This window comes from Chiloscyllium plagiosum, unplaced genomic scaffold (assembly GCF_037043375.1).
Source record: "Chiloscyllium plagiosum isolate Xiang-an unplaced genomic scaffold, Cpla_swu_hap1 HiC_scaffold_10, whole genome shotgun sequence".
NCBI classification, from domain to species: Eukaryota; Metazoa; Chordata; class Chondrichthyes; order Orectolobiformes; family Hemiscylliidae; genus Chiloscyllium; species Chiloscyllium plagiosum.
Genome location: NW_028270148.1, coordinates 83,532,026 through 83,558,813, shown reverse-complemented (window position 1 = coordinate 83,558,813; position 26,788 = coordinate 83,532,026). Strand labels below are relative to the sequence as shown.

The following is a 26,788-nucleotide window of genomic DNA, read 5'->3' as shown; positions in this document are numbered from 1 at the left end:
TTGCACATAAGCATGTGTTGCCAATTCAATTATCATACAAACCAATCAAACAGAGTTTAAAAGACAAACACTCTGGAGGTTTGGCAACTTGTCCTAATCTGGTAATCATACACCCATGCAGAGAAGTATGTATTGTGTTCAGTTGCACTTGTTTGACAACTTTGTTGCCTTACCGCTGACTGCTGTCATTCAACATTTTTGCACAATTATTATCAATGGTCTTCTTCACCCTCTTTGTACTAGATGTCTTCTGTTCCTTCACAATGTATCACTATGATCAAGAATGATTTTTTTTTTATGATTATGGACTGGATGCATACTTTAGAAGCTTTTACTGCAATTCAAATATTTTGTACATGTATTGCCAACCTGTCCTCACACTCCAGCACACAGTTGGGCAGCTATTTTCCTGCTCACTTGTGAATCGTTTTTATTCTCCTATGTTTTTGAAGAAGAATGTTCTTTGCCTAGTTGTTCAGCAAATCACTCATTTGCCTTCTGAGCATAAGGTGTGCACAAAAATACAAGAAATCAATGCAAAAGGTTTGCTTTGTTACTTGTACTTAATGATTATTGATTTGATACTACATACCATAAGTTCTATTGGACCATTTAAAGGTAGATGGGGTGACAATGTGTGTTGAAATGGCTTGCCAGTACATTATACTCTATTGTTAGACACCATCCATTCCAGGACACTGAATAAACTGAAAATAGCATTTATTGCGTCAACTCAACATGCGGTGCTGAGTTGTTGAATTAGGACAGCATGGTAGCTCAGTGGTTAGCACTGCGACCTCACAACGCCAGGGACCCGGGTTTCATTCCAGCCTCGGGCGCTTGTGGAGTTTGCACACTCGCCCAGTGTCTACGTGGGTTTCCTCCCACAATCCAAAGATGTGCAGGTTAGATGAATTGCCATGCTAAATTGCCCATAGTGAGCTTAGGTTAGGGGTAAATGTAGAGTAATGGGTTTCGGTGGGATACTCTTTGGAGGGCTGAAGGGCCTGTTTCCATGCTGTAGGGATTCTATGGGAAATAGAAGGAAATTCTCGGTCACAAGGATGTGAATTTTTTTTTTCCCTACTGCTAGGGGCTGCTATATTTGAAATGCCTCACATGGAAAAATAAATCACCAGAGTCTTACCAAAACATAGGGCTGCTCTCCTATTTCAGAGAAATGAGGGTGGTGGTTTAAATGGACAGTCACCACATATCAGGTGAAGGGAGAGCATTATTTTGCTTTTACTTCATTAAGCGTGTCAGGCTAGTCTTGGATCTCGAGCAATTGCTCATCTTCATAACAGTTCACACTGGTTCTAGCCAATCAACTTTAAAGGTACAGGATCAATGAGCAAATGAAGAGGAATATCTTGATCTTTGGGTAGGTTCAGTATTCTGTTCAATACATCAGAAATGTACGGACCTGTACTTTTGGGTCTGGAGGCAGAAAGCAGGGCATTTCACTCAGTTGATTAGATGACATTAGTGTGGTTCAAACCCTGTTCTGGCTAAGATTTGTGGTCTGCATCTTTTCCCTGACCCACAGTAAAACCATAGTGTTACCTAGATTTGGAGTCTTTGAATAATTGAGGATGCTACCGGGAGAAGAAAGTTTTGTGTTTGTGCAAATTTCAGTGGGAACAGTCAATGAATTAGATAAATTTTGCTTTCAGTGAGAATTTTGATTTGTGAAGTGAATTACTTTTCAATTAAAAATAAAACCTGAAATATTTGTATTATCTGAGCAATAGGAAGTAGTCACAATTCATTATGTAAATACATATTCAGTTACACGCATGATTTCAGTTAGATTACTTACTATGTGGAAACAGGCCCTTCGGCCCAACAAGTCCACACCGACCCTCCGAAGAGCAACCCACCCAGACCCATTCCCATACATTTACCCCTTCACCTAACACTACGGGCAATTTAGCATGGCCAATTCACCTAACCTGCACATTTTTGGACTGTGGGAGGAAACTGGAGTTTAGCTTGCCTAATTAGAGTGCTCCTTCAGTAACACAGGAGAGACAGACTTCCAGGCTCATTTGTAGAACCATTACAATGTACACTGGGGGAAACAATCTAATAGTTCCAGTTATGCTGTCACCTGACTAGTTATTAGGCAGTGAAGATAGTTTATCGATTAGATGATATACAAGACACTGAAATATAAAATGAAAGAACGTGTTTACATTGTACTTTTTATAACTTCAGGTAATCCCAAGACATTAATGAAATACTTCTGAAATATAGTCACTGTCCCAACATAGGAGACAGTGCAGCAATTGTACATAGCAAGGCCACTTTAGTGATGTTGGTTGAGGGAGATTAACTTACCAAGACACCAGTGACAACACACCCAACCCCTCTCACCAAGATTCTTTTCATTCACCTGAAGGCAGATAGGGTCCTGGTTTAGCATCTCATTTGAAAAACAGCACTTCCAACAAAGCAACATTTTCTCTGTGAGCATAAGAGGTATAGTTAGTAAGTTAGCAGGTGACACCAAAATTGGAGGTGTAGTGGACAGGGAAGAAGGTTACCTCAGATTACAACAGGATCTTGATCAGTTGGGCCAATGGGCTAATAAGTGGCAAATGGAGTTTAATTCAGATAAATGCGAGGTGCTGCATTTTGGAAAAGCAAATCTTAGCAGGTCTTATGCACTTAATGGTAAGGTCCTAGGGAGTGTTGCTGAACAAAAAGACCTTGGAGTGCAGGTTCATAGCTCCTTGAAAGTGGAGTCGCAGGTAGACAGGATAGTGAAGGCGGCGTTTGGCATGCTTTTCTTTATTGGTCAGAGAACAGAGTACCGGAGTTGGGAGGTCATGTTGTGGCTACACACGACATTGATTAGGCCACTGTTGGAATATTGCTTGCAATTCTGGTCTCCTTCCTATCGAAAAGATGTTGTGAAAGGGTTCAGAAAAGATTTACAAGGATGTTGATAGGGTTGGAGGATTTGAGCTATAGGGAGAGGCTGAACAGGCTGGGGCTGTTTTCCCTGGAGCATCGGGAGGCGGAGGGGTGACCTTCTAGAGGGGCATGGATAGGATAAGTAGACAAAGTCTCTTCCCTTGGGTGGTGGAATCCAGAACTAGAGAGCATAGGTTTAGGGTAAGAGGGGAAAGATATATTTAAAAAAAAGAGAGACCCGAGGGGCAACTTTTTCACGCAGATAGTGGTACGTGTATGGAATGAGGAAGTGGTGGAGGCTGGTACAATTGCAACATTTAAAAGGCATTTGGATGGGTATATCATTAGGAAGGGTTTGGAGGGATATGGGCTGGGTGCTGGCAGATGGGACTGGATTGGGTTGGGATATCTGGTCGGCATGGACAAGTTGGATCGAACGGTCTGTTTCCGTGCTGTACATCTCTATGACTCTAGTACATTTTCTTCAGTATAGTATGTGCTCAGTTTCTACAATAGACCTTGAACCATCAAATTTCTGCCTCAAATAGCAAGAGTACTATTAGCAAATCACAACTGACAATAACAGAATACATGGTGTAGTCCCAAAATTTCTAACTACAACAGTATTCAGAATTTGATTTATACAAGCCATGTTTAAATGTTTAGCCTTTTGTCATGAAGTTGAATGAAACTATGCAGGCAAGTCATTGCATAACAATCTTCTGATTCCAGTCTGGTCATGCTTTTGCAAAGCATGACAATTATGAAAGTGTGTAATTTAATGCCAGAAAACTGCAAGCAAAAAAAATCAAATATTCAGGGAAATGTCCACACATTCCACTACAGTAGCTTTGCTAGATGGTAGAAATTTAACAGTATAAAAGGTTACTGTCACCCAATGTTAAGAGACATATTTTATTAAGAGTTCAAGATGATTTAAGAGTTTATTTAAAATATTGAACCATTCTAGTTAAACAAATGCTAATGAACACAAACGAGACACCAGATGCCCCATACCACCATAGTTGAACTGCTTCATCAGACAGTTCACCTTAAGCAGATCAGGCAAGTAAAAATGATTCAGAACACTTGCCCTTTAAATACCAGTTATTGTTATGCAATTCAATGTATCATTTAAGTTTACACAATACAAGATAGCATTGAACAGTTCACAGATGTAGACAGGTTGTTGTTTACCTTTATCTGATCATGATCGACAGAGCGTAGAAATGGGAGCTACAGGATCCCAAACTTTGCTCTCAAAGAAACATCACTGTCTACAATGTAACATTAGGAGAAATAAAAACCATAGGGAACGATCAGAAGTTGAATCTATAAACAGGCAATGGGACCCCGTGACTCATGTGAGATGAAACTCACCTGAAGTAAAACTACAAGCACAAACTAAGCTAGAACTAGCAAGCACCAAGAAGGAAGAGACTATTAGAACAATTGGGAGAAGATAAACTTTACATCAATTTGACTTAAACTGGAGGCTGATTAAAACAAAGGACAGGACCAGCACAAGAAACAGTTATGCAGGCAGTCCATCAAGATCAGAAGGTTTTCAAAGCTGAATCCCATCCAGCCACTCTTTAACCATGTGATGTATTTGCATTCATTTGCTAATGTACACAAATCGTCTGCATAACATTTTCACAAATATAAATGGAGGATCATATACTCAAAGCCATCAACCTCTCCAGAAAAACTGATTGTGTTTCAGGCTATTTTATTCCATCTCTTTCAATGATTTTCCATGCTAAATATTACATAGATTTGAGGTGAAGAAAAATCACATCAGCAAAGCATTATTTTAATAGTTGTGTTTAGTCCCTTTAATTATCTGTTACATTTAAAAATTGATCAGCAACAAAGACAAACACTATTTTCACTGGACATAACAAAAGAAAGCTACTGTAATTAAGCAATGGTTCTTCACACTTGTTTTAATGCAGTCAGAATTTAGAAATCCAATTCCTGCTTCTAACAAGCAATTGCAGCAGGAACCAGACATGCATCAGTAACACAGCAGACTTCGGAGTGCTTGTGTTGCCATTTGATCCTCTACATTCCATCTCTTCCTATATATTGGAGTTATTTTAAGGTGTCAGCAAGATAGTCAGTGATGCACTTTTTACTGAAACATTCTGAATCAATCATGGAATAGCTAAATTTTCTTTTGTAGATTCCATAATTAAACAGAGGTGCCATTGATTGACAAATTGTGAAGGATCAGTCATAACTGTGCCATTTGAAATGCTTGTGTTCACATATCATAGCTTTAAATAAGAACTCGGGCCTGATAACAAAAGGAGATGAAGTTCCCAAGTTAAGCAGCAGTGATTGTAATTTTTCTATCTCAACTAACACCTGGAAACATAAATGGTTATAGCACAGAAGGTCCATTGTCACAAGTCTACTTGCTGCCAGAGAAATTCATCCATTACTAACTAACCTGGATCTCAAATGCATTATTAACTAGTTTCTTAACCTGCACTGACACTTAAGGATTTCCACATCTACGACCAATTCCTTTACTTTTGTACCTCTTAGTGTTATATCTTTTATTTTATGTTGTCTCTCCTCATTCTTCCCATCAAAAGTTATTTCACATTCGTCTCCCAGAAATGTCATTTGCCAACTTTCTGTCCATTCCACCAGTCTATGTCCTCTCTTCACCATTCACAATACTTGCAAGCTTGGTGTCATCTGCAAATTTTCAAACTGTACCCTGCACACGCAAGTATACATCTTTAATATGCGCCAAGAGAACCTGTGGTCCATGTAATGACATGCTTTGTTTTGGGTTTCTAAAAACAAAACCACACACCATTACTCTATTTCCTGATACGTAGGTATCGGAGTATTCACATTGTCACTCTTCCATTCTATGGGTTTCAAATTTACAGTCAAACTTAAAACAGACAGCCTTGTAATTTATTTCATGCTTATTGCTTGGAAAGTGGCTGCCCTGTTTCTTATATTATAGTAGTAACTGCACTCTAGTATTTTGAAAGATCCTAAGATCATGAAAGGAGCTATACAAAAATAACTTTGTTTAAGTGATTCTGAATTTCTTGTAAGCTTCCAAAGCTTTATTAATTATGAAATGAGTGATTGATTGAAGGCTGTGATATAAATGCAGAAGGACTATATGGAAATTGCACTGATGTGATTATAGTTCAATGTCTGCCAAATTCAATTGCATGATCAAAAATAAAAGTGTTACATTTTCTATAAACAAGCACAGTCTGGCAGGAAACTAGGGCAGATAGGTAGTAATTACCTAGTGGACTGGTAGTGTCACTAGACTAACAGTCCAGAAACATAGGCTAATGTTCTGGGGACAAAGGTTCAGATCCCACCATGGCGGCTGGAAAAATTTGAATTCAATAAATTCTGGAATTAAGAGTTAGTCTAATGACGACAATGTAAACACCGTTGTAAAAACCATCCGAATCTCTTGCATATGTTAGGGACAGAAATCTGACATTGTTACCTGATCTGGCTTCAATGTGTCACTGCAGGCCTCCAGTAATGTGGTTAAGTCTTAACTGCCCTTTGAAATGGCCTAGAAAACCAATCAAGGAGAACTAGTGATGGACAACACTTGCCAGTCTTGTCGATGATGCCCATGAGTCATACAAGAATTAAAATTGGCTTCTTTTTCTCCTTTTTGGTAAAAATAGTCTTTGATGCAGTTTTCTTTCTAAAATACACAGCTGAAAATCTTTAATCAGCAAAAATAAGCATTTTTAATCAGTCTCTACCTCTATGTTATTTTAATTAAAACCATTGAAAATGACTAACAAAGGAATTAATTTAAAACATGCCCACTAATGCTGTGATCTAAGAAAATTAGTACAACTTTAAGAGTTTTCCTGAACAAAAGCAATTTGTGAGATCTTGCAACATCCACTGAGGGTTTTGCGGACAGGACCAGATTCTAGCTAATGGAGTTCTGAATTAACATAAAATAGTACAGAAAACACAAACCTAAGCAGATTTGGGCATAATTCAGTTTTTAAAAATTGCCCAACATTCTGCACTGGTTCTGCTGATTGCCCCCTTCCCTGTCCAAATTGTATTGACATTACTAATGTATATGAGTAGAAACTTCACCTACTGATCCTGTAACTTTTCTGTCATAGTGATGCCAATCTATGGCAGTGAAAAACTGGAGATAGTCACATGTGAATGAATGCTAATGTGTATGATGTGCTTAAACCTTTCCGAAATATGAAACAGCTGTATAGATTCCCTCCTGTGTTGATATACTACTGCATCCAAAAAGGAGATAATGTAGTATTTCTGGCAGGTGTCAGAGCTGAAGGTCTTCTACCTTTTGTGCATATGCTGATGTTTCAAGAGGCTTGATGACACTGTGAATACCTTGCCACACACTTCACATTTGAATGGTTTCACTCCTGTGTGGATGCGCTGGTGCCGTGTCAGAGAAGAGGAATCAATGAAGCATTTTGAGCAAACGTCACACTTAAAAGGTTTTTCACCAGTGTGGATGCGGTGGTGCTTCAGAAGACTTGAGGACACGGTGAAGGTTTTCTCACATACCTCACATTTGAATGGTTTCTCACCAGTATGGATGCGTCGGTGTTTCAGGAGGTTTGATGATTGCGTAAAGGTCTTATTGCACATCTCACACTTGAATGGCTTTTTACCAGTGTGAATGTACTGGTGTGATGCAAGTGAGGAGGAGGAGACAAAACGCTTCTGACAGAGGTTGCACTGGAATGGCTTCTCACCAGTGTGAACCCGCTGGTGATTGGTGAGGTGGGTGAACTGGATGAAACCTTTCAGACAAATAGTACATTGGTAAGGCTTCTCATCTGTATGCGTGAGCTGATGGATGAGCAGCTGTGATGACCTGCTGTAACCCTTCCCACACTCAGAGCATTTGAATGGCTTCTCACCTGTGTGGATATGTTGATGTGTTTTAAGCGAAGAGGATTCAGTAAAGCGCTTCAGACAGACATCACACTGAAAGGGCTTCTCACCTGTATGGATACGTTGATGCTGCAACAGGCTTGATGAAACGGAGAAGGCCTTTCCACACACCTCGCACTTGAATGGCCTCTCACCGGTGTGAATACGGTGATGCTTCAGGAGACTCGACATATGCATGAACACTTTGTCACACACCTTACATTTCAATGCATCCTCATTCTTGTGGAAGCGTTGATGAGCAGTGAATAAATATAACTCTTTGAAGGTCTTTTCGCAACGGGAGCATTTAAAATCTTCATGTTGCACAAAATCTCCCGGAAACATGGGCAACTTATTACTAGTCTCACAAGGTGACTCCTGAAATGAAGAATATCCTATAGCAACATCTTGGAAAATACTCTTTTCAGAGGTGCTACTGAATAGTTTCAGTTCCAACGTAGCAGCACCAGTACCCTGATCAGCTGAATTTGTAGAATCTGGTTTTCCTTCTTGACAGATTTCAGTTTGGGTTAGGCTATTCAGAAATTTAACACTTTCCCCTGAGACAACTACATGAAATTGTTCTTCGGGCAGCGATGTGGTACAAACTGCAGTATTCATCTTGCCTGCTCTATGCAGAATGGTCCTTCTGCAAAACAAAACAGTATTTTATTTTAGTCAGTTTTTCTACTCTTCTCTACAAGGTTCTGATTCCTTGCTGTGAAAGATTTCATAACATTTAAAGAGGTTAAGCTGCTAGGTCATTGGATTATGTCCTTTCATTAGCTTCCAATTTCATAACTATATGCCCAGTAATAATAAGTGCATAGTAAGCAGGAGTAGAATGTCTTGATAACTTTCCACCCAACCCTGTCCAGAAGCATGAAAGAAAATTGTCGTCTGCATCTCACACTGTTGAGGATTGGAAACCTCAACTGCTCTGACAGATCTTCTTCACACACACTCTTTGACACCAAAGAATTTTACCAAAGGGCTGTCATAATTTTCAAGCCTCAAATAGCGTTAGCGGGGAAAAAGTTTGTTCTTGAATACTCTCCCCAAACTTCTTTGCATCGCTACACTAGTTTTGGGAATTTTTAAATCACTTATTAATTGGCTATGTAATTCTGATTTGTCTGATGTATCTAGGCACTTTGCAGGAGACTTATTTTGCTGGATGATAAGGAATGTATAAATCAATTTATTTTGTCTTTTTAAAAAAAAAAGTTAAGAATACAAAATTCAAAAGCTATATTCTGGAAAACACACTTGGCATATATGTACGTCAAAGAGAGAAAAAGAAACACTATTCATTACAAGATGGGGAAAAAAACAGATGTCTATTATATAAACTTCAGATTATATTAAGTTATGAGACTTGGTTTATTTTCTCAGCCTCCTTTTAGTTGGACTCCAATCATGAAAGCAAAAATAGTCCCCCTCATTAGGTGTCTATTGTTCATAAATTAGAATACTTACAGGTTTTAATTAACATTACACCAGAACTACATAAAAACACAAAGATAGATCCAAAAATTATCTTTGATATAGAAAAAAACCCCAAATTACTTTGTGGAACACTTGGAAAAAAATTGACAAATTCAAAAGTTGAGCAAGGCAGCTAAAGTTTGGTAAAAGAGATAGGTTTTACAGTGGGTCTTAAATCACAGAACACAGATACTTGCATGTTCAGAAGCTAATCACAAAATATAAAGTGCTCACATTAAATAGAACATTCCAATGCTACCTGGGCCTGGATTTGCATTCTGATCTTTGTTGTAAGGCATAACAATATGGTGAACATTATACACAAATTTGAAATGATCAACAGAGGATTGAGAAAAATTATCTCCCAGTAATAGAACTTATGTACCTATTGCCAAGTAGGTTAACTGGAAAAGGTTGCAGCTTCTAAAAGCAAAGTAATCAGTTCACTGCTCCTCAGAACAAAAGAATTCCAGCAGCCTCATCAGTCAGAAATTCAGGACATTCATTTATACTAAATTCCAGGATCATTGTACAATGCCATCAAAGCTCTGGACAGTCACTGTAGTTACATTTGACTTCTATATCATGGATTGCTAAAAACTTAGGAAACATATCTACTAACTAGCTCCATTATCATAATAATTTGAGTAGAAACCAAACACTGAGTGGAGGAAACTGACTCTCATTAGAGTTTCAAGACTCAGATTTAAAAAAAGGTAAAGCTGCCATAGCCCCACCAGACCCATATGGCTGTGTTCCCATCTGGGAGAGTCAACTAGTGGTTGTTTAACCCTAGGGTCACCAGGCCTCAGGCAAGAGGAGAAGTTGAGAACGAGAGTCCTTCTCAGCTGATGCATGAATCAAACCTATGTTGGCAACACTCTGCATTGCAAAGTAGCTCTCCAGCCAACCAGCCCCAAATTACTCACTCAATGGATAACTGTCAGAATGGGTACAGAATACATAATCGGCATTTAGGTACTGGATTTTGAGTAAATATTGTGCCTAGCACATTAAGGGGTACCTCGCCCATGACTAACATTTCAATAATCTGAGTATCAGGTAAAGGTCTTTGCTATGGAGTTATATTACTAGCACGGTATTGGTTTAAAGTTGAAATGGCCTTGCTATCGAATGAGTACTAATATATCCAAAATGCTCTGTGCAGTTTTAAAAAAAAAATCTTATTTGACCATCTTTGGCCTTTTACCTCTTAATCTTACTAAATTTCTCTCACCTCAGTTCCTTCTATTGAAGCATCTGAGCCACTGGCCCAAATATTCTAATCCTATTTCGGTTATGTACTCAGTCAAAAGCTTGTGCTGGAGACTCCTGAACATGGGGTTCCTGTGATGAACATATCCAGTAATTACAAATCAAGCACTGAAGAAAATCTGCACTGAAGAAAACTACCATCATTTTTTCAGCAGTCAGCATGCTGCATTTTGAGTTTTAAAGGTCCAGCTGTACAGAAGATACATTGAAAATTCCCAGGAAAGGGTAAGTATGTGAAGCAAATGTGGTGTTAGGTGGCAAGTAGAGTCGGGAGTTTCATGGCTATGACTGCCATGTCAAAAATTGTTTTGAGATGGGCCAAACTTCTGTTATAATGCTTTGGAGAGTGACACTATTCTCTTGCCGCAACTGGTTAAAGGTGAGGGTACCGATTGTGAAAATGCTTTTTCTCACATTGCCCTTCCTTCATTTGCAAATCACTTTAAAATCTATGCCCTCTTGTTCTTTTTTCTTTGTGAGCATGAACATTGCCACCCCTGCCACATACCTAGACAGCCCTTTAACCCTATCTCCCCCCCAGGGCCTGAACTGACCCACCTCTTTAGGACTCAACCAATCTCCGTCACTGAACTTGACGCACCACTCCAACGTATCTGCTTTGTAAATGCTCTCACACATTTGGCATCCCACCACTACCCACTCACATGGCACCACCACCCCTAATCCACTTGCTCCTATGATTCCTCCCTCCACCCCACTCCATTTCCCAAACTCTGTCCTTACTAATCTTACATATTCAGTAGCTTTCAAACTGTTTGTTGGACATTTAAACTTTACCATACACAATGCAATGAATGCTGGCTTCAGCAATGTACTTCCATACTGCAGAATTATGGAATTTTTGAACATATGTAATAGGAGACCCTTGTTCAGAAATTTTCAGCGCCTAAGTCATCAAAAGGTAAATGGGTTTTTTAAAAATCAGATCAGGATCAGAAACAGTGTCCAAACCTGATCAGAATCTTTGGGCCTGAAAGTAGGAATAATGGGTAAACACTAACGTGACATCTTTCAAGAATGTCTGGTGGGATCGCAACTGTTCACCGCATTCATGAACAATATGATCGATCAGTAGAAAGGTAGAGAAGATTTATCCATTTATTTCCTTTTTTTTTAAATCCAGTAATCACCAGAGGATTAGAAGAGGCAGTTTGTGGAGTGATACACTTCTCTGGGAGATATTGGAAACTATGGATAGTTTACACAGTTCCAACACCTACATCTGCAGGAAGTGTGTCTGTCTGCAGCTCCTCTCAGACTGCACAGATTGGCTGGAGCAACAGCCTCTGACGCTCCAGGGAAAACAGCCCCAGCCTGTTCAGCCTCTCCCCATAGCTCAAATCCTCCAACCCTGGTGACATTCTTGTAAATCTTTTCTGAACCCTTTCATGTTTCACAACATCTTTCCGATAGGAAGGAGACCAGAATTGCACGCAATATTTCAACAGTGGGCTAACCAATGTCTTGTACAGCCGCAACATGACCTCCCAACTCCTGTACTCAATACTCTGACCAATAAAGGAAAGCATACCAAACGCCTTCTTCACTATCCTATCTACCTGCGACTCCACTTTCAAAGAGCTATGAACCTGCACTCCTAGCAACACTCCCTAGGACCTTACCATTAAGTGGACAAGTCCTGCTAAGATTTGCTTTACCAAAATGCCGCACCTCGCTTTTATCTGAATTAAACTCCATTTGCCACTTCTCGGCCAATTGGCCCATCTGATCAAGATCCTATTGTAATCTGAGGTAACCTTCTTCTCTGTCCACTACACCTCCAATTTTGGTGTCATCTGCAAACTTACTAACTGTACCTCTTATGCTCACATCCAAATCATTTATGTAAATGACAAAAAGTAAAGGACCCAGCACCAATCCTTGTGGCACTCCACTGGTCACAGGCCTCCAGTCTGAAAAACAATCCTCCACCACCATTCTGTCTTCTACCTTTGGGCCAGTTCTGTATCCAAAAGGCTAGTTCTCCATGTATTCCGTGAAATCTAACCTTGCTAACCAATCTCCCATGGAGAACCTTGTCGAATGCTTTACTGGAGTCCATATAAATCACATCTACTGCTCTGCCCTCAATCTTCTTTGTTACTTCTTCAAAAAAACTCAATCAAGTTTGTGAGACATGATTTCCCACGCACAAAGCCATGTTGACTATCCCTAATCAGTCCTTGCCTTTCCAAATACATGTACATCCTGTCCCTCAGGACTCCCTCCAACAACTTGCCCATCACCATCAGGCTCACAGGTCTATAGTTCCCTGGCTTGTCCTTACTACCCACGTTAGCTAACCTCCAGTCTTCTGGCACCTCACCTTTGACTATTGATGATACAAATATCTCAGCAAGAGGCCCAGCAATCACCTCTCCAGCTTCCCACAGAGTTCTAGGGTACCTGGGGATTTATACACCTTTATGCATTTCAAGACATCCAGCATTTCCTTCCTCTGGAATATGGACATTTTGCAAGGTGTCACTATCTATTTCGATACTTTCTATATCTTCCGTATCCTCTTCCACAGTAAATACTGATGCAAAATACTCGTTTAGTATCTACCCCATTTTCTGCGGCTCCACACAAAGGCCACCTTGCTGATCTTTGAGGAGCCCTATTCTCTCCCTAGTTATCCTTCTGTCCTTAATGTATTTGTAAAAACCCTATGGATTCTCCTTATTTCTATTTGCCAAAGCTATCTCATGTCCCTTTTTTGCCCTCCTGATTTCCCTTTTGAGTATACTCCTACTGCCTTTATACTCTAAGGATTCACTCGATCTATCCTGTCTATACCTGTCATATGCTTCCTTCTTTTTCTTAACCAAACCCTCAATTTCTTTAGTCATCCAGCATTGTATAGTTTCGCCACTCTCTGGCGCCATCTTAAAACAAAAAAAACCTAAACAAAGAATATAAAGGCAGAAAAAAGGAAGAAATAAAATAGTATCCAACTTTACAGTACTTCATGTTAAGTGTGCCATCATGTGCCTGACTACCAAGCCCGTGGCCTAAGTCTCCTTTGCCATGCTGCTGAAATGAAAGTGGCCCCTCTTCGGCAACATATAGCCTCCACAGATGCCCTCACCACTTTGAGTCCTTGATGGACCTCACCAATACAGACCTCACAGCTGCTGTCAGGTATCACACCAACCCAAACGTGACACCACTACTGTCACGAGTCTGCTTCAGACCAACCTCTCCAATGTAGCCGCTGCTGATACGCAGGATCTCCTACTGGCCCAAACTCGCCTCTGCTGTCACCTCCTTGAAGGTGCACTGGACACAGATGCATTCAGGAACCTAAACTCTGCAGCAGCCATGATTCGGCGCTAGGACCGCTTTGACAGTGCAGAAGCTGCCAGGAACCCGAATTCTTCTCTGATGCTGCTGCCACAGAAGCAAAGGGAGATACAAAAGAAAATTTGTTCTGAATTGGTTGAGTGAGATAAGATACTCAAAGTCTGTGAGAAGATTTGTAGCTCGGCTGCTCGTTGTTGTGGTTCTGTTCGCCGAGCTGGGAATTTGTGTTGCAGACGTTTCGTCCCCTGTCTAGGTGACATCCTCAGTGCTTGGGAGCCTCCTGTGAAGCGCTTCTGTGATCTTTCTTCCGGCATTTGTAGTGGTTTGAATCTGCCACTTCTGGTTGTCAGTTCCAGCTGTCCGCTGCAGTGGTTGGTATATTGGGTCCAGGTCGATGTGCTTATTGATTGAATCTGTGGATGAGTGCCATGCCTCTAGGAATTCCCTGGCTGTTCTCTGTTTGGCTTGTCCTATAATAGCAGTGTTGTCCCAGTCGAATTCATGGTGCTTGTCATCTGTGTGTGTGGCTACTAAGGATAGCTGGTTGTGTCGTTTCGTGGCTAGTTGGTGTTCATGGATGTGGATCGTTAGCTGTCTTCCTGTTTGTCCTTTGTAGTGTTTTGTGCAGTCCTTGCATGGGATTTTGTACACTACATTGGTTTTGCTCATGCTGGGTATCGGGTCCTTCGTTCTGGTGAGTTGTTGTCTGAGAGTGGCAGTTGGTTTGTGTGCTGTTATGAGTCCTAGTGGTCGCAGTAGTCTGGCTGTCAGTTTGGAAATGCTCTTGATGTATGGTAGTGTGGCTAGTCCTTTGGGTTGTGGCACGTCCTCGTTCCGTTGTCTTTCCCTTAGGCATCTGTTAATGAAATTGCGCGGGTATCTGTTTTTGGCGAATACATTGTATAGGTGTTCTTTTTCCTCTTTTTGCAGTTCTGGTGTACTGCAGTGTGTTGTGGCCCTTTTGAATAGTGTCTTGATGCAACTTCTTACAAGTTCCTTTTATCTGTTCCCCATAATATATTCAAAATTTAATTCAATAACCCTGTAGACCTTTTAAAACTGAGGCAGTACACGTCTAGTTTAGCTTAATCCTGAGAGACCAAGTATCATTCTAATAATTCTATGCTACATCACCTCTAAAAAAGGTTAAAAATCACACCACACCAGGTTATAGTCCAACAGGTTTAATTGGAAGCACACTAGCTTTCGGAGCGCCGCTCCTTCATCAGGTGGTCCACAACCACATGATGAAGGAGCAGCGCTCTGAAAGCTAGTGCTTCCAATTAAACCTGTTGGACTATAACCTGGTATGGTGTGATTTTTAACTTTGTACACCCCAGTCTAATACCGGCATCTCCAAATCATCACCTCTAAGGCTATTAGATCTTGCCGAAAGGTTTTGTCAAAATTGCTGAAAGTATTCCAGATGTGTTCTATCATTGCATTTCATCTCCCTTTTAACCAATTGAGGAATTAACTCTTCCCAAGACCATTTTTCATAAGCAAAGTAGTTATTGTAATCAATTACAATTATCAATTCCTGATGATTACCTAACCTTTTTCCACTACCACTTACTCCTCTCCTGGACTTTTCACATTTAATTTTTAAAAGAAATGTCTGACAAATTTATAGAGCACTTGCATTTCTTTAAGATAAATGTTTTTATTCTCATCATACTCTACTTTGCTGTCCATAGCTTGGTCATAAAATTCCATTGCTGATCAATAGGTCTGTGTGTTAATTGCTCATTTCATTCACTTCAGTTCATTCATTGTTCTAAAATCTAGTGGCTTTTGTTTTCATAAAAACTTATTTACTCCTTTCCTCTGCAACTTTAACCATATCACCTCAATTAACTCATCTACCCAATCCAATTAAAGAAGTAAAAATGTTGATAACATTGAAGCTCTCTGAACTCCCCGGATCATCTGTAACTGCATTCTTTTTTTAGAAAAAAAAACTCTGGCACTTATAACTAGGCTACTCTATGTGCCAACTTATTCAAAATGCATTATTTGTGAAGTGCAATTTTAAAACCATTTATCACGAGAAACCACTTTTGCAGAAACATGCTTTATTCTAGCGTTGAACGTTGTCTGCTGGTCCTTCCTTTATTTAATTTTAAACATTTAATATTTCAACGGGATCTTCCCTCTCAAATTACTGCTTTCTTCACAGAATGTAAAGTTCAATTATCTCTCATGATTCCTCATAGCTCGTTCCTTTCATATTTGGCAATATTTGTTCTTCCCCGTGTCCCTTCACAATCCAGAGACTTACCTAATTTCTTTGTCTCCTTCTTGACTGCTTTTGTTCAATCACTTGATTTTTTTCTGCTTGTTTCTGCTCTTTGATCAGTTTCCTTCTTTGTTCTTTCCTTTCTTGTGTTTTATAGCCACTGATTTCCCTGCAAATTAAGAGTCAGGCAATCTGCAGAATCTGAGTATTTTTCTTCTGGCTGCTTTGTAGCCTGATGTGCAAGCTAACAGCCATACCCTACGTTTTTTCAGTTTAACCCAGGAAGTGATTTGTTCCTTCATTAGCCCTTCCTTCAGCTGCCTGATTTCTGCAGGGTCTGAGAGCCTGTCCATAAAAGCGTAATTTAATCCAGCTTTCCACCTTGCATATATTGTGTAGTTACTTTATACTTCATTTAATCATGGTCTCTCCACATTTTAACCTAATGTTTTCTACATGGGTTGTCAACTCTTCAGGTTTGTTTTGGTGTCTCCAGAATTAAAAATTAATCTTCTCAAAACTGCCACAAGCAATCAGAAAAATAAAGTAAAGTGTCATTGAAAATTACTGTATACCTTAACTACTTTAGCTTATTTGTATAATATTGTTGAATGAGGAGAAAGGCTATTTGACTGTCAACTAAAAACTGTTGCGAACAAAACACCCGATTGCTTTGTTAGGGCATGAAGCAGGTGTACTGTGAAAATGGGCACATTGGGAGTGCAATTGACAGGGCACTTGGACGAAGAAAGAGGTGATAAAGCATTCAAAAATAATTTCAGCCAGACATGGCAATATTCTACTTGTCTCAATAGCTAATACCATATAAGTTCCAGTTGAAAATGTATGTCTAGGGCTTGAAGTCTAGATTAGAGTGGTGCTGGAAAAGCACAGCAGTTCAGGCAGCATCCAAGGAGCAGTAAAATTGACGTTTCAGGCAAAAGCTATATTCCTGAAGGGCTTTTGCCCGAAACATCAATTTTACTGCTCCTCGGATGCTGCCTTAACTGCTGTGCTTTTCCAGCACCACTCTAATCTAGACTCTGCTTTCCAGCATCTGCAGTCATTGTTTTTACCTTTTTGTCTAGGGCTTGAAGCCATACTTTAGGATGAGTAATGGGGTAGGCCACAGGCATGTCCTTAGATGTAAACTACAAACATTCCTACAGTATAAAACAGGGGTATTGCAAAGTATAGGGTAAGCCATTCAGCCCATCAGTCTCTGTCATTCAATGTTGATTGAACACTTCAGCACCTTTTGCCCACGAACCCCCAAAATCCTGAACATCATTGGTAATCAGAAATGTATCGAATCCCTACCTTAAAGATACACAAGCAGTGAGTTTTCATAGCTCTCTATGGTAGAAAATTACAAAGATTCACAATCCTCTAAGTAAAAACATTTATGCTTTGATAGGTTTCAATGAGATAACCTTTCATTCTTGAAACTCGAGAGAATACAGATTTAGTTTGCTCAATCTCTTTTCATACAGCATTCCTGCCATCCTGGAAACAAGTCTGGTGAACTTCGTTGCATTCCCTCAGTAGCCAAAATATTTTACCAGAGATAAAAACACCAAAAGTGCACACAGCACAACAGGTGTGGTATGACCAAACTCCTTTACAATCGAAGCATAATTGAACTACTCCTGTATTCAAATCTTCTTGCAATAAAATCCAATAGGCTTTCTGAACCTCTATGTTAACTATCAGTGACTTTGAGAAGCATACCTCAGGCCCTTTGATCATCTACACTTTCCAGCCTCCCACCATTTAAGAAATAATCTGTACATTTAGAGTCAGAGATGTATAGCATGGAAACAGACCCTTTGGTCCAACTCGTCCATGCCGACCAGATATCCCAACCCAATCTAGTCCCACCTGCCAGCACCTGGCCCATATCCCTCCAAATACCCTTCCAGATGCCTTTTAAAATGTTGCAATTGTACTAGCCTCCACCACTTCCTCTGGCAGTTCATTCCAGACACGCACCACCTTCTGTATGCGTCTGTCTTTGTTTAAAAAAAGATTGAGCATGGAGAGATATAAAAGGTTCTTGGTGCATATGCAGTGGCTATACTGAAACAAAAATGAAGTCAGCACTACTCAGTCATATTCCACTATTTACAAACTGCACTAAAAGAAAAATGCACGATTAGAACATGCTTTAAAATGTAGGATACCAACACACTGATGCTTTGGAAAAGATTAGAAGGTTTCAAACATGGAATATTAGGCAGGTTGGACATGGATTTAGGGGGGCAACAACATGTTCAAACTCCTTGTAAAGGAATGGGAATTTGGAAGTTTGCAAGGATATTGTTTCTATTCTATGATCCTAAGAATCCCTACAGTACAGAAAGAGGACATTCAGCCCATCAGGTCTGCACTGACCCTCTGAAGAGAGCTCACTCATACCCAGTCCCCCACACTATCCTCATAACCCCACATTTATCATGGCTAACCCACCAAACCTGCACATTCCTGGAAATTATAGGGCAGTTTAACATGGCCAATCTGTATAGCTTTGGACTGAAATTAAACTGGAGCACTCCGACAAAACCCATGCAGACACTCAGAACACGCAAACAGTCACGAAAGGCTGGAATGAAACTCAAGTCCCTGCCACTTTGAGGCAGCAGTGCTAATCACTGAGCCACTCCTCCCACAGTCCAAAGATGTGCAGGTTAGGCAGATTGGCCATGCTAAACTTTCCCAAAGATGAATACGTTAGGTGGATTAGCCATGCTGGGATTAGATTTAGATTAGATTAAATTTAGATTTAGATTAGATTACAGTGTGGAAACAGGCCCTTCGGCCCAACAAGTCCACACCGACCCGCCGAAGCGAAACCCACCCATACCCCTACATTTACCCCTTACCTTACACTACAGGCAATTTAGTATGGCCAATTCACCTGACCCTGCACATCTTTGGATGATGGGAGGAAACCCATGCAGACACGGGGAGAACGTGCAAACTCCACACAGTCAGTCGCCTGAGGCGGGAATTGAACCCAGGTCTCTGGCGCTGTGCAGCAGCAGTGCTAACCACTGTGCCACCGTGCCGCCCCGATTAAGGAATCAATTTTTTCTGAGAGGGGTGGTAACAGACTATAAAGGAGAGAGGTTGAAATCCTGAAGCAAGATTCATCAACAATATTGTTTAACATAGAGACAAGGAGGGGAAGTTGGGTGGCCAACAGTTTAATGGGAATAAAATCAGGGGAGTAAAGGTGGATAATGAGAACAGAAAGGGAAAGAGAGATGCAAAATTTAAGAAAGATACAAGTTCAGGACCAGAGCAGAGGGGCATTTTTGAAATTTGGACAGGGGGAGGAATACAGCAGAGGTACTGATAAAGTGGCTTTAACATCGGTTACTAAAGAAATCCATGAGTTCCTCACATTTATTATTGAAGTAAGGGCCAAAGGAACAGACTTTTGAAAAGACGCTTTGCAGGAGAGAAAAGAAGCCATTAGCTTTGGGTTCCAGTATGATCCTGAGCAGTGAACAGTATTAGAGGACACAAACAATACCCAGAACTACTCTATGTGATCCAATTAAATTAGTCTGTGGAAGGATAAACCAGTTGTCTACCACATCTTTTTAACTCACTGTATCTTGAACTTTGACGAGTGGAGATAGGGGCCATGCCATCAGGAATGACCAAGGTGAGAGTAAGTACTGAGTTTTTTTTAGGAACTAACACAGAGTATTACTGTTGCCTTTTCTCCACAGTTATGGACCAGACCTATGCTAAGAGAAGGGAAAGGAGTAACTACTGAGTCCCACCTAGCAATTTTAAATAAGTTTATTGGCAACAATATTTTTTTTTACAATAGTAAGATTTATTATCTATTATTTAGAAAAATGGCAGGGCTGCTAGGATCTCTGGAGGGTCTGGAATTCATTGCATGGAACAGTAATGGAGATAGGTAACTTTGCAACCTTTAAAAAGTACTTGGATGAGCATTTGAAATAACTAAACATTTTAGGCTATGGGCCAAGTGCTGGAAAGTGGGACAAGAGTAGATTTAGCATAGATTTGGCCCATCAGTGTGTACTGCCAATCAGAGAATCCATTAGTGAACTGAATATTAACTCTGTAGTCTGGTCTTATACAAATTTTGTTCCTTGGTTGGTAAATGGTGTCTTGTGTGTCATGTACAGTCTTGAAACAGACCCTTCAGTCCAATTTGTCCATGCCAACTAGATATCTTAAATTAATCTAATCCATTTGCCAGCATTTGACCCATATCCCTCTAAACCAAACCTATTCATATACCCATCCACATGCCTTTACATGTTGAAATTGTATCAGCCCACCACTTCCTCTGGCAGTTCATTCCATACAGGCATCAGCCTCTACATGAAAAAGTTGCCCTGAGGTCCCTTTTAAATCTTTCCCTCTCACCTTAAAACTATGCCATCTAGTTTTAGACTCCTCCACCCCTGGAAAAATATGCAAATTGAAAATTAGTCGATAGAATAATCTAAATCACATACATAGATATTCATTTATTTTTAAATGAATCACCTAAAGTGATCAACTAAAAATGCTCGAATGCCTAGTAGTCCACATTAACTACATTCCAGCTCTCTGCCACCTGTTTTATGTATAAACACTCTGAAGAACATTGGACTGCAATCCAAATCACTATAAACATCCTGTTACTCTAGATATAAACTACCTGTATTATTCAATTAGAACTTCTTTTTTGGTGCTGAGCTAAAATGATTGCATGCACTTATTGTAAATCCAACCGTGAATTACTGTATTATAATCATTAGACTCCAGCCTGAATATACAGTACAATTCAAACACTCCCTTTAATACATATGTCTTTTACCTAAAGTACTTCACCAGACAGTTTATGGAAATATTATCACTCTCGGTAAAGATGTACTAAAATTTATTTCTTCCTTATTTCCACCTGCCCTTGATGCTACACAGTTGAGAAGTACAAGTCTAGGTTCACTTCAATATGGTTTATTTCATACTTTATTAACATTTTAACTTCTTTCCAAGCTTCTGTAACCTTTCCCTGAAAGTCATCTTAATTACCTGAGGGTTCGACTTATATGCTTTGCTCAAATCCTTGCATTTACTGAACAATGCCCCAAGTGTAGTCTAACCATTGCATTATAAAGCTTCAGCAGAGGCAACTCCTGCTACTGTGCTCATTTTAAAAATTCTAGCCTTCCATCTTTTAATATAACTCAGTTTCTCAAATTTTCCATTTAGCCTTATTTTTATTTGTGGACTTTGTTTTGATTCTGTTCTGCTGAAACTTTCCTCTTCCACCACACATTAGTTATTCTAAGAAATGTTCAATCTCGACCTGGAAAATTCATTGCCGCAGAATGAATCTATTTTCACCTCCTCCTCAACTGCTTATGGAACTGTCAACTATGTCTGTTGCCTCTCAAGTTGAAAAAATCTGCAGGCACTCCTGGCTGCCTCCCACATCCTGCCTTAAAAATAAGCTTATCCAAACTCTGTTGTCTGTACTTTAATTTGCATCAAAACCCATCATCCATCACCCATCAAAACTGGCTCCTGGTTAAACAAGGTCATGAGTTTAAAATTTGCATCCTTATTTTCAGCCCTCTAGGTCGTTATGCCTACCCATCTCTAACATATTCCAGTTGCACTCGGATTTGGTTCTTTTCATCACTCTTGACTTTAAATGTCTTTGAAAGGTATACTCTCAGCTGCTGAGGTCATAACACCCAGTATTCCTGCCCAGAATTTTGAACTTTTGTTTTCCCCTCTAACATGCTGCTTAAAACGTAACTCTTTTTGCCATATGCCCATATGTAATATGTAATTTAATATTAAATTTTGTCTAATAATGTTCCTGTGAAGACTGAGAAGTACCTGATGTTAATGGCACCATAATAATGCAAATTCTTCCTTTAATGTCCTCAGAAGTTGTTTTAGAGGAATGGTTAAGTAGTTGGGAGAGCAAAATAACTCAGTAGTATGGGTCAGATCTGGTGCTGAATAATAAACAAATTTATTCAAATGGGATCTGTATCAAACTATAATGCAATTGCAAAAACTCAGTTACTATCCTCCCTCAATCCTGCAATACATGAGAAGATTTGAGGGGGAAAAAACAAGTCAGGAAACTGGAGTTCAGAATAATCAGCCGAGTCATGAACAATTGACTGGTGGTGCAGACACAAAGGGGTTGTATGGCCCATTTCTGCACCTAGTCAATTTCACTACTAAGACAATGGAAGCTTATCAAATAACTTTGAAATAGGCATTAGGAGTCTGAAAATGCAAACGTGTGCATACATTCCCGAATGCTCTGGAGCTTGCAAGTGCAATTAACTAATAGCAAATAACTAAGTATTCTGGACAATTGCCCACTTAGTTGATCTGAAATAAAAATAAAGGCAACCAGATAGTGAAGATCCATATGCTTGATTTAGCACATGTTGGTTGTAACTATATAAGACATCAACATTTAAATGTTACGGCTGCAGTTCTGAGTTAATCCAATCAATTAAAAGTCTTCTTCAAATATCTCTGACCAGTCATAGGCAGCATGTTCCTTTTTAACACTCTAAATTTGTGTTTTGATGCTTGATTATTGTATCTACACAAAGGAGTAACAAAGGCTTTTTGATGGTTAACTAAACATGAGTGTTTATTTCTGTAATTCTTGGACAGAACTCCCAAATTTGTTAGGATGTGATAAAAAAACAGGATGAACAAACCAGAATTAAACAGAACCACAGAATGGTTACAACACAGGAGGAAGCCAGTCAACCAGTCTTAAGCAGCGATGTTTCAAGTCCCATTTCTGGCTTTACCCTGTAGCCCTGTATTTCAGGGAAATATCCAATTCCCAAATAAATGCCTCGACTGAACCTACCTCACTACACACATAAGCTTTGCATTTTCAGATTCCAACCACTTGTTGCATGAATATGTCTCTCCTTGACTTCTATCACCAATTACCATAATTTACATGCTGATGTTCCCAAGGCTTCCACCAGCAGGAACAGTCTTTTCCAGCGACGGGGAGAAAAATTCCAGATCAGCTGAATTTTAACCAAATGAGCTTTTAAAGATTTTAGAACCTTTTCTATTACAAAGAAATCTGTTTTGCCTATTAGAAAAAAAAGACACCACCCCTTATTAGATGGGTGTACTTAGAAACAGGCAAATTATTTTATTTTAAACCAAACTAATGCAAAGTTCTTATCAGGCTGAATGAATGAGGTAACTCCAAACTCTTCCTGATGAAGGGCTTTTGTCCGAAACGTTGATTTTCCTGCTCCTCAGATGCTGCCTGAACTGCTGTGCTTTTCCAGTACCACTCTAGTCTAGAATCTGGTTTCCAGCATCTGCAGCCCTTGTTTTTACCTAACTCCAAACTCAGCTTTGTTATTAAACAAATTAGCAGCAGTGAAGGGGAAAAGAGAAACTCACAGTTAAGAATAAATGCCTCCTACATAAAGCTTATTTGAAATCACATGCTTTCGTAGCACTGCACCTTTGCCAAGTGAAGTGAAGAGAAGCACACAGGCACAGAATTTATAGGCAGAGAGATCAAAAGATCATACAAATCATGTGAGCGGAGTGTCGACACTGAAAAGTGTCATATAGTGAGAGTAAATCTGCAAGTTATCAAAAGTGTCAGACGGAGAGAGTAAATAACCTGGTGTATGTGATTTTGACCTTGTCCACCCCAGTCCAATACTGGCACCTCATCATGCCACCTACATACTAAGTATAAGATGGGCAAAACAGGTAGACATTTTCAATCCAAAGAAAATCAACCAAACGAATGCTCACTCTCTAAACAAGTGCATCAGGAATAAGGGAAAGAAGGGTGAAAGAGAACAAAGAATAAAATCTGAATTGTAAGCACAGTATAGCTGGCAAACATCTAGGTTTTTCAAACTTCAACACCAAGTATAAGTTTTGCACCAAAAACAGAAATTGTTGGCGAAACTCAACAGGTCCGGCAGTATCTGGTAGAAGAATAGTGTGAAGGTGACAATGTTGGACTGGGGTGGACAAAGTTAAAAATCACACAAGACCAGGTTTTAGTCTAACAGTGTTTCCTAGCTTTCCGAGCACCGCTTTTTCTTCAGGTCGTTGTGAAGCAGGACTATAAGATATAGAATGCTATAAAATCTATGCCTTATGGTCCTGCTTCACAACCATCTGAAGAAAGATCAGTGCTCTGAAAGCTAGTGCTTTGAAATAAATCTGTTGGACTATAATCTGGTGTTGTGAGATTTTTAACCTGGTGGAAGAAAGCAGACTTAACATTTTGAGTCCTGTGACTCTTCATCAGAACTCCTAAAGAGTCACTGGACTCAACATTAACTCTGCTTTCTCTTCACAAGATAGTGCCAGACTGGGTTTTGCTAGCAATTTGTTTCTATTGTAGAACCTCCAGCATCCACAGTTCTTTGTTTTATTCATAGAAATTCTGCTTTCTTATTCAGCAGGATTTCTGACTCAAGCTTTCATCTTGAGCATATGAAATGGGAATTGCCACTTGCCACATTTGCAGAAATAGATTTGGATGAAATTGCAGAAAGCGTTTATTTTAGATACTTTCTCTTTAATATTGATCAAATTGGTGATTCGGGTTGTTTCCCTTTGTGCAATTTCCCAACCATGATTGGTCCAAATGAATCGCAGCATGCCTTCATAATTCAGCTCCGTTGTTGAATGTGAATAAGCTGATATGAACAACTCTGAAGCACCACATGTCTAAGTCTGAGGATAAACAAATACTCCCTTCATACACAATATTTTAACAGTTTTCTGGAATCATCTTTTCTCCATCTCAGTAAAAATTTACAGACAATAGTAGCAACTCGCCCTGAATTACATGTCAAAAGATGTACATGCATTGAATTTATTTACAGCTGGAATAAACGTTTGCTGAGCACTTTGAAAAATTGCTTTGAAAATCCTGCTCCATTTGGGTGGAAATTAGAAATTCTAGTCTATAGGCCACCAAATAATAACAGCACACTGGGGCAAGCAATAAACAAAGAAATAACTAAAGTCTGTAAAAACTGTGTGGCAATTATCGTGGGGGATTTTAACCTACATGTCAATTGGTCAAACCAGCTCGGACAGGGTAGCCTTGAGGAGGAGTTCGTTGAGTGAAATGGAACCAACAAGGGAGCAAGCGATCCTAGATCTGGTCCTGTGTAAGGAGACAGAATAATTAATGACCTCATAGTTAGGGATCTTCTGGAAGGAGCAATCACAGTATGGTTGAATTTAGAATACAGGTGGAGAGTGTGAAGATAAAATCCAATACAACAATCCTGTGCTTAAACAAGGGAGACTGAAATAGAATGAGGGAGGACTTGGCTAAAGTAGACTGGAAATAAAGATTTATGGTGGGACTTTAGGGTCCTCAAGCTCCCAGGTTTGAACACATTTCATTTGTTTGCAGAAAATGGATACATATGAATGATGTTGCTTCTGGCGAGTGTAATCCATGCTCGAGCTGAACTGATTATCTCACACTGGCACTAAACACACGTGGTCATATGGCACGTATTGCCCAATCACAGGGTCACAGCCATCAACATACACTTCGCTTTGGGCACTGTAACCAAGAGCTGGACTGAACTGTCTCGATTACGAGCAATCAAAGGACCATTCTGCTAAAATGTTGGGTCTAAGTAACCATCATCACAAAAATTGAAATCCAGATGACGTTGCTTGATCAAATGATAAGCAGAGCAACTTTTTGAGTCAACAACACTATCGTGATTGAAAAGCCTTGGGTAGCCACTGCAACGACAGCAACCTGAACGGGGACGATTTGCTGATTGTTCAACTTTTTGAGATATTTGCCTTTCCGAGTTTCGTTGTGATGAATACAGGGCAAAAGGCTTCAAAGTCTCCCTCTCTTCGGCAATATTCAAATTCCATGCTACGACCCGACGATTTGAAGCTTGAGGAACAAGCATTTTAAGTAAAACCATCCATTCACCAATACGCTCACTCACCCCGGAACGAATGCCTAATTTCCGGGCAGAACAATCTCTAAAACCTACTCATTGTATCCAGTTTCCAACGACCCAGAGACAAAAAAAACCCTCACTGCCAACCCACAAGACAGCAGAACGCATGCGCAGTAATGACAGTCATACCCGCCTATCTCAAGATGGCGGAACGGCTGCGCAGTATGAGGCAGAGGAACACCCATCTTCCTAACACAAGATGGTAGAACGCCCGTTAATATTTCCTGACAAAAGCAGATAATGGAAATCTGAAACAGAAAAAAAATGCTGGAAATACTCGGGTGGGGTAGCGTTTCTGGGGAAACAAAGAGCGCTAACGCCTCAGGACAAATAACCACTCACTGTAACGGTCTCCGGTTACCCAACCTTTTCTCAAATCTCTTCGTGCATCCTACTGATAATACAAATGCCTACAGTCATGAAATACGCCCCATAGTTAAATAGGCAACGAATCCCAATTGACCCTCATTTCTGTACTGATGCCCGATTACTTTATAATATCAGTCTAACCTTCACTTACCCGCTCCGGCCAAGCATCAAAGCGCGCATGCGTCCTTCACAT

The 26,788-nt window shown here is 39.9% G+C and overlaps 1 protein-coding gene across 6 annotated transcripts; it reads right to left on the bottom strand.

The window, feature by feature from the left end:
• Positions 1-5,820: 5,820 nt before the first annotated feature.
• On the bottom strand, positions 5,821-26,788 carry LOC122552953 (uncharacterized). 6 transcript variants are annotated; one of them, XM_043696252.2, is made up of 3 exons: positions 25,296-26,306; positions 10,595-10,704; positions 5,821-8,518 (listed from the first exon to the last, which is right to left on the bottom strand). In XM_043696252.2, the coding sequence occupies exon 3, from the start codon at positions 8,488-8,490 to the stop codon at positions 7,264-7,266; it is 1,227 nt and encodes a 408-aa protein (XP_043552187.2). In that variant the 5' UTR covers positions 8,491-8,518; positions 10,595-10,704; positions 25,296-26,306; the 3' UTR covers positions 5,821-7,263. The 6 variants fall into 6 exon arrangements, with proteins under 6 accessions (XP_043552187.2, XP_087847631.1, XP_043552186.2 ...); XM_087991505.1 differs by lacking the exon at positions 25,296-26,306 and adding an exon at positions 16,241-16,464; XM_043696251.2 differs by lacking the exons at positions 10,595-10,704; positions 25,296-26,306 and adding an exon at positions 26,747-26,788.

Bases quoted from the DNA above. Each gene is read 5' to 3' on its own strand.
- LOC122552953 (XM_043696251.2), bottom strand. From the start codon at position 26,775: ATGCGCGCTTTGATGCTTGGCCGGAGCGG. The intron at 8,519-26,746 runs GTAAGTGAAGGT...TTTGTTTTGCAG, and splicing joins TTGATGCTTGGCCGGAGCGG to AAGGACCATTCTGCATAGAG.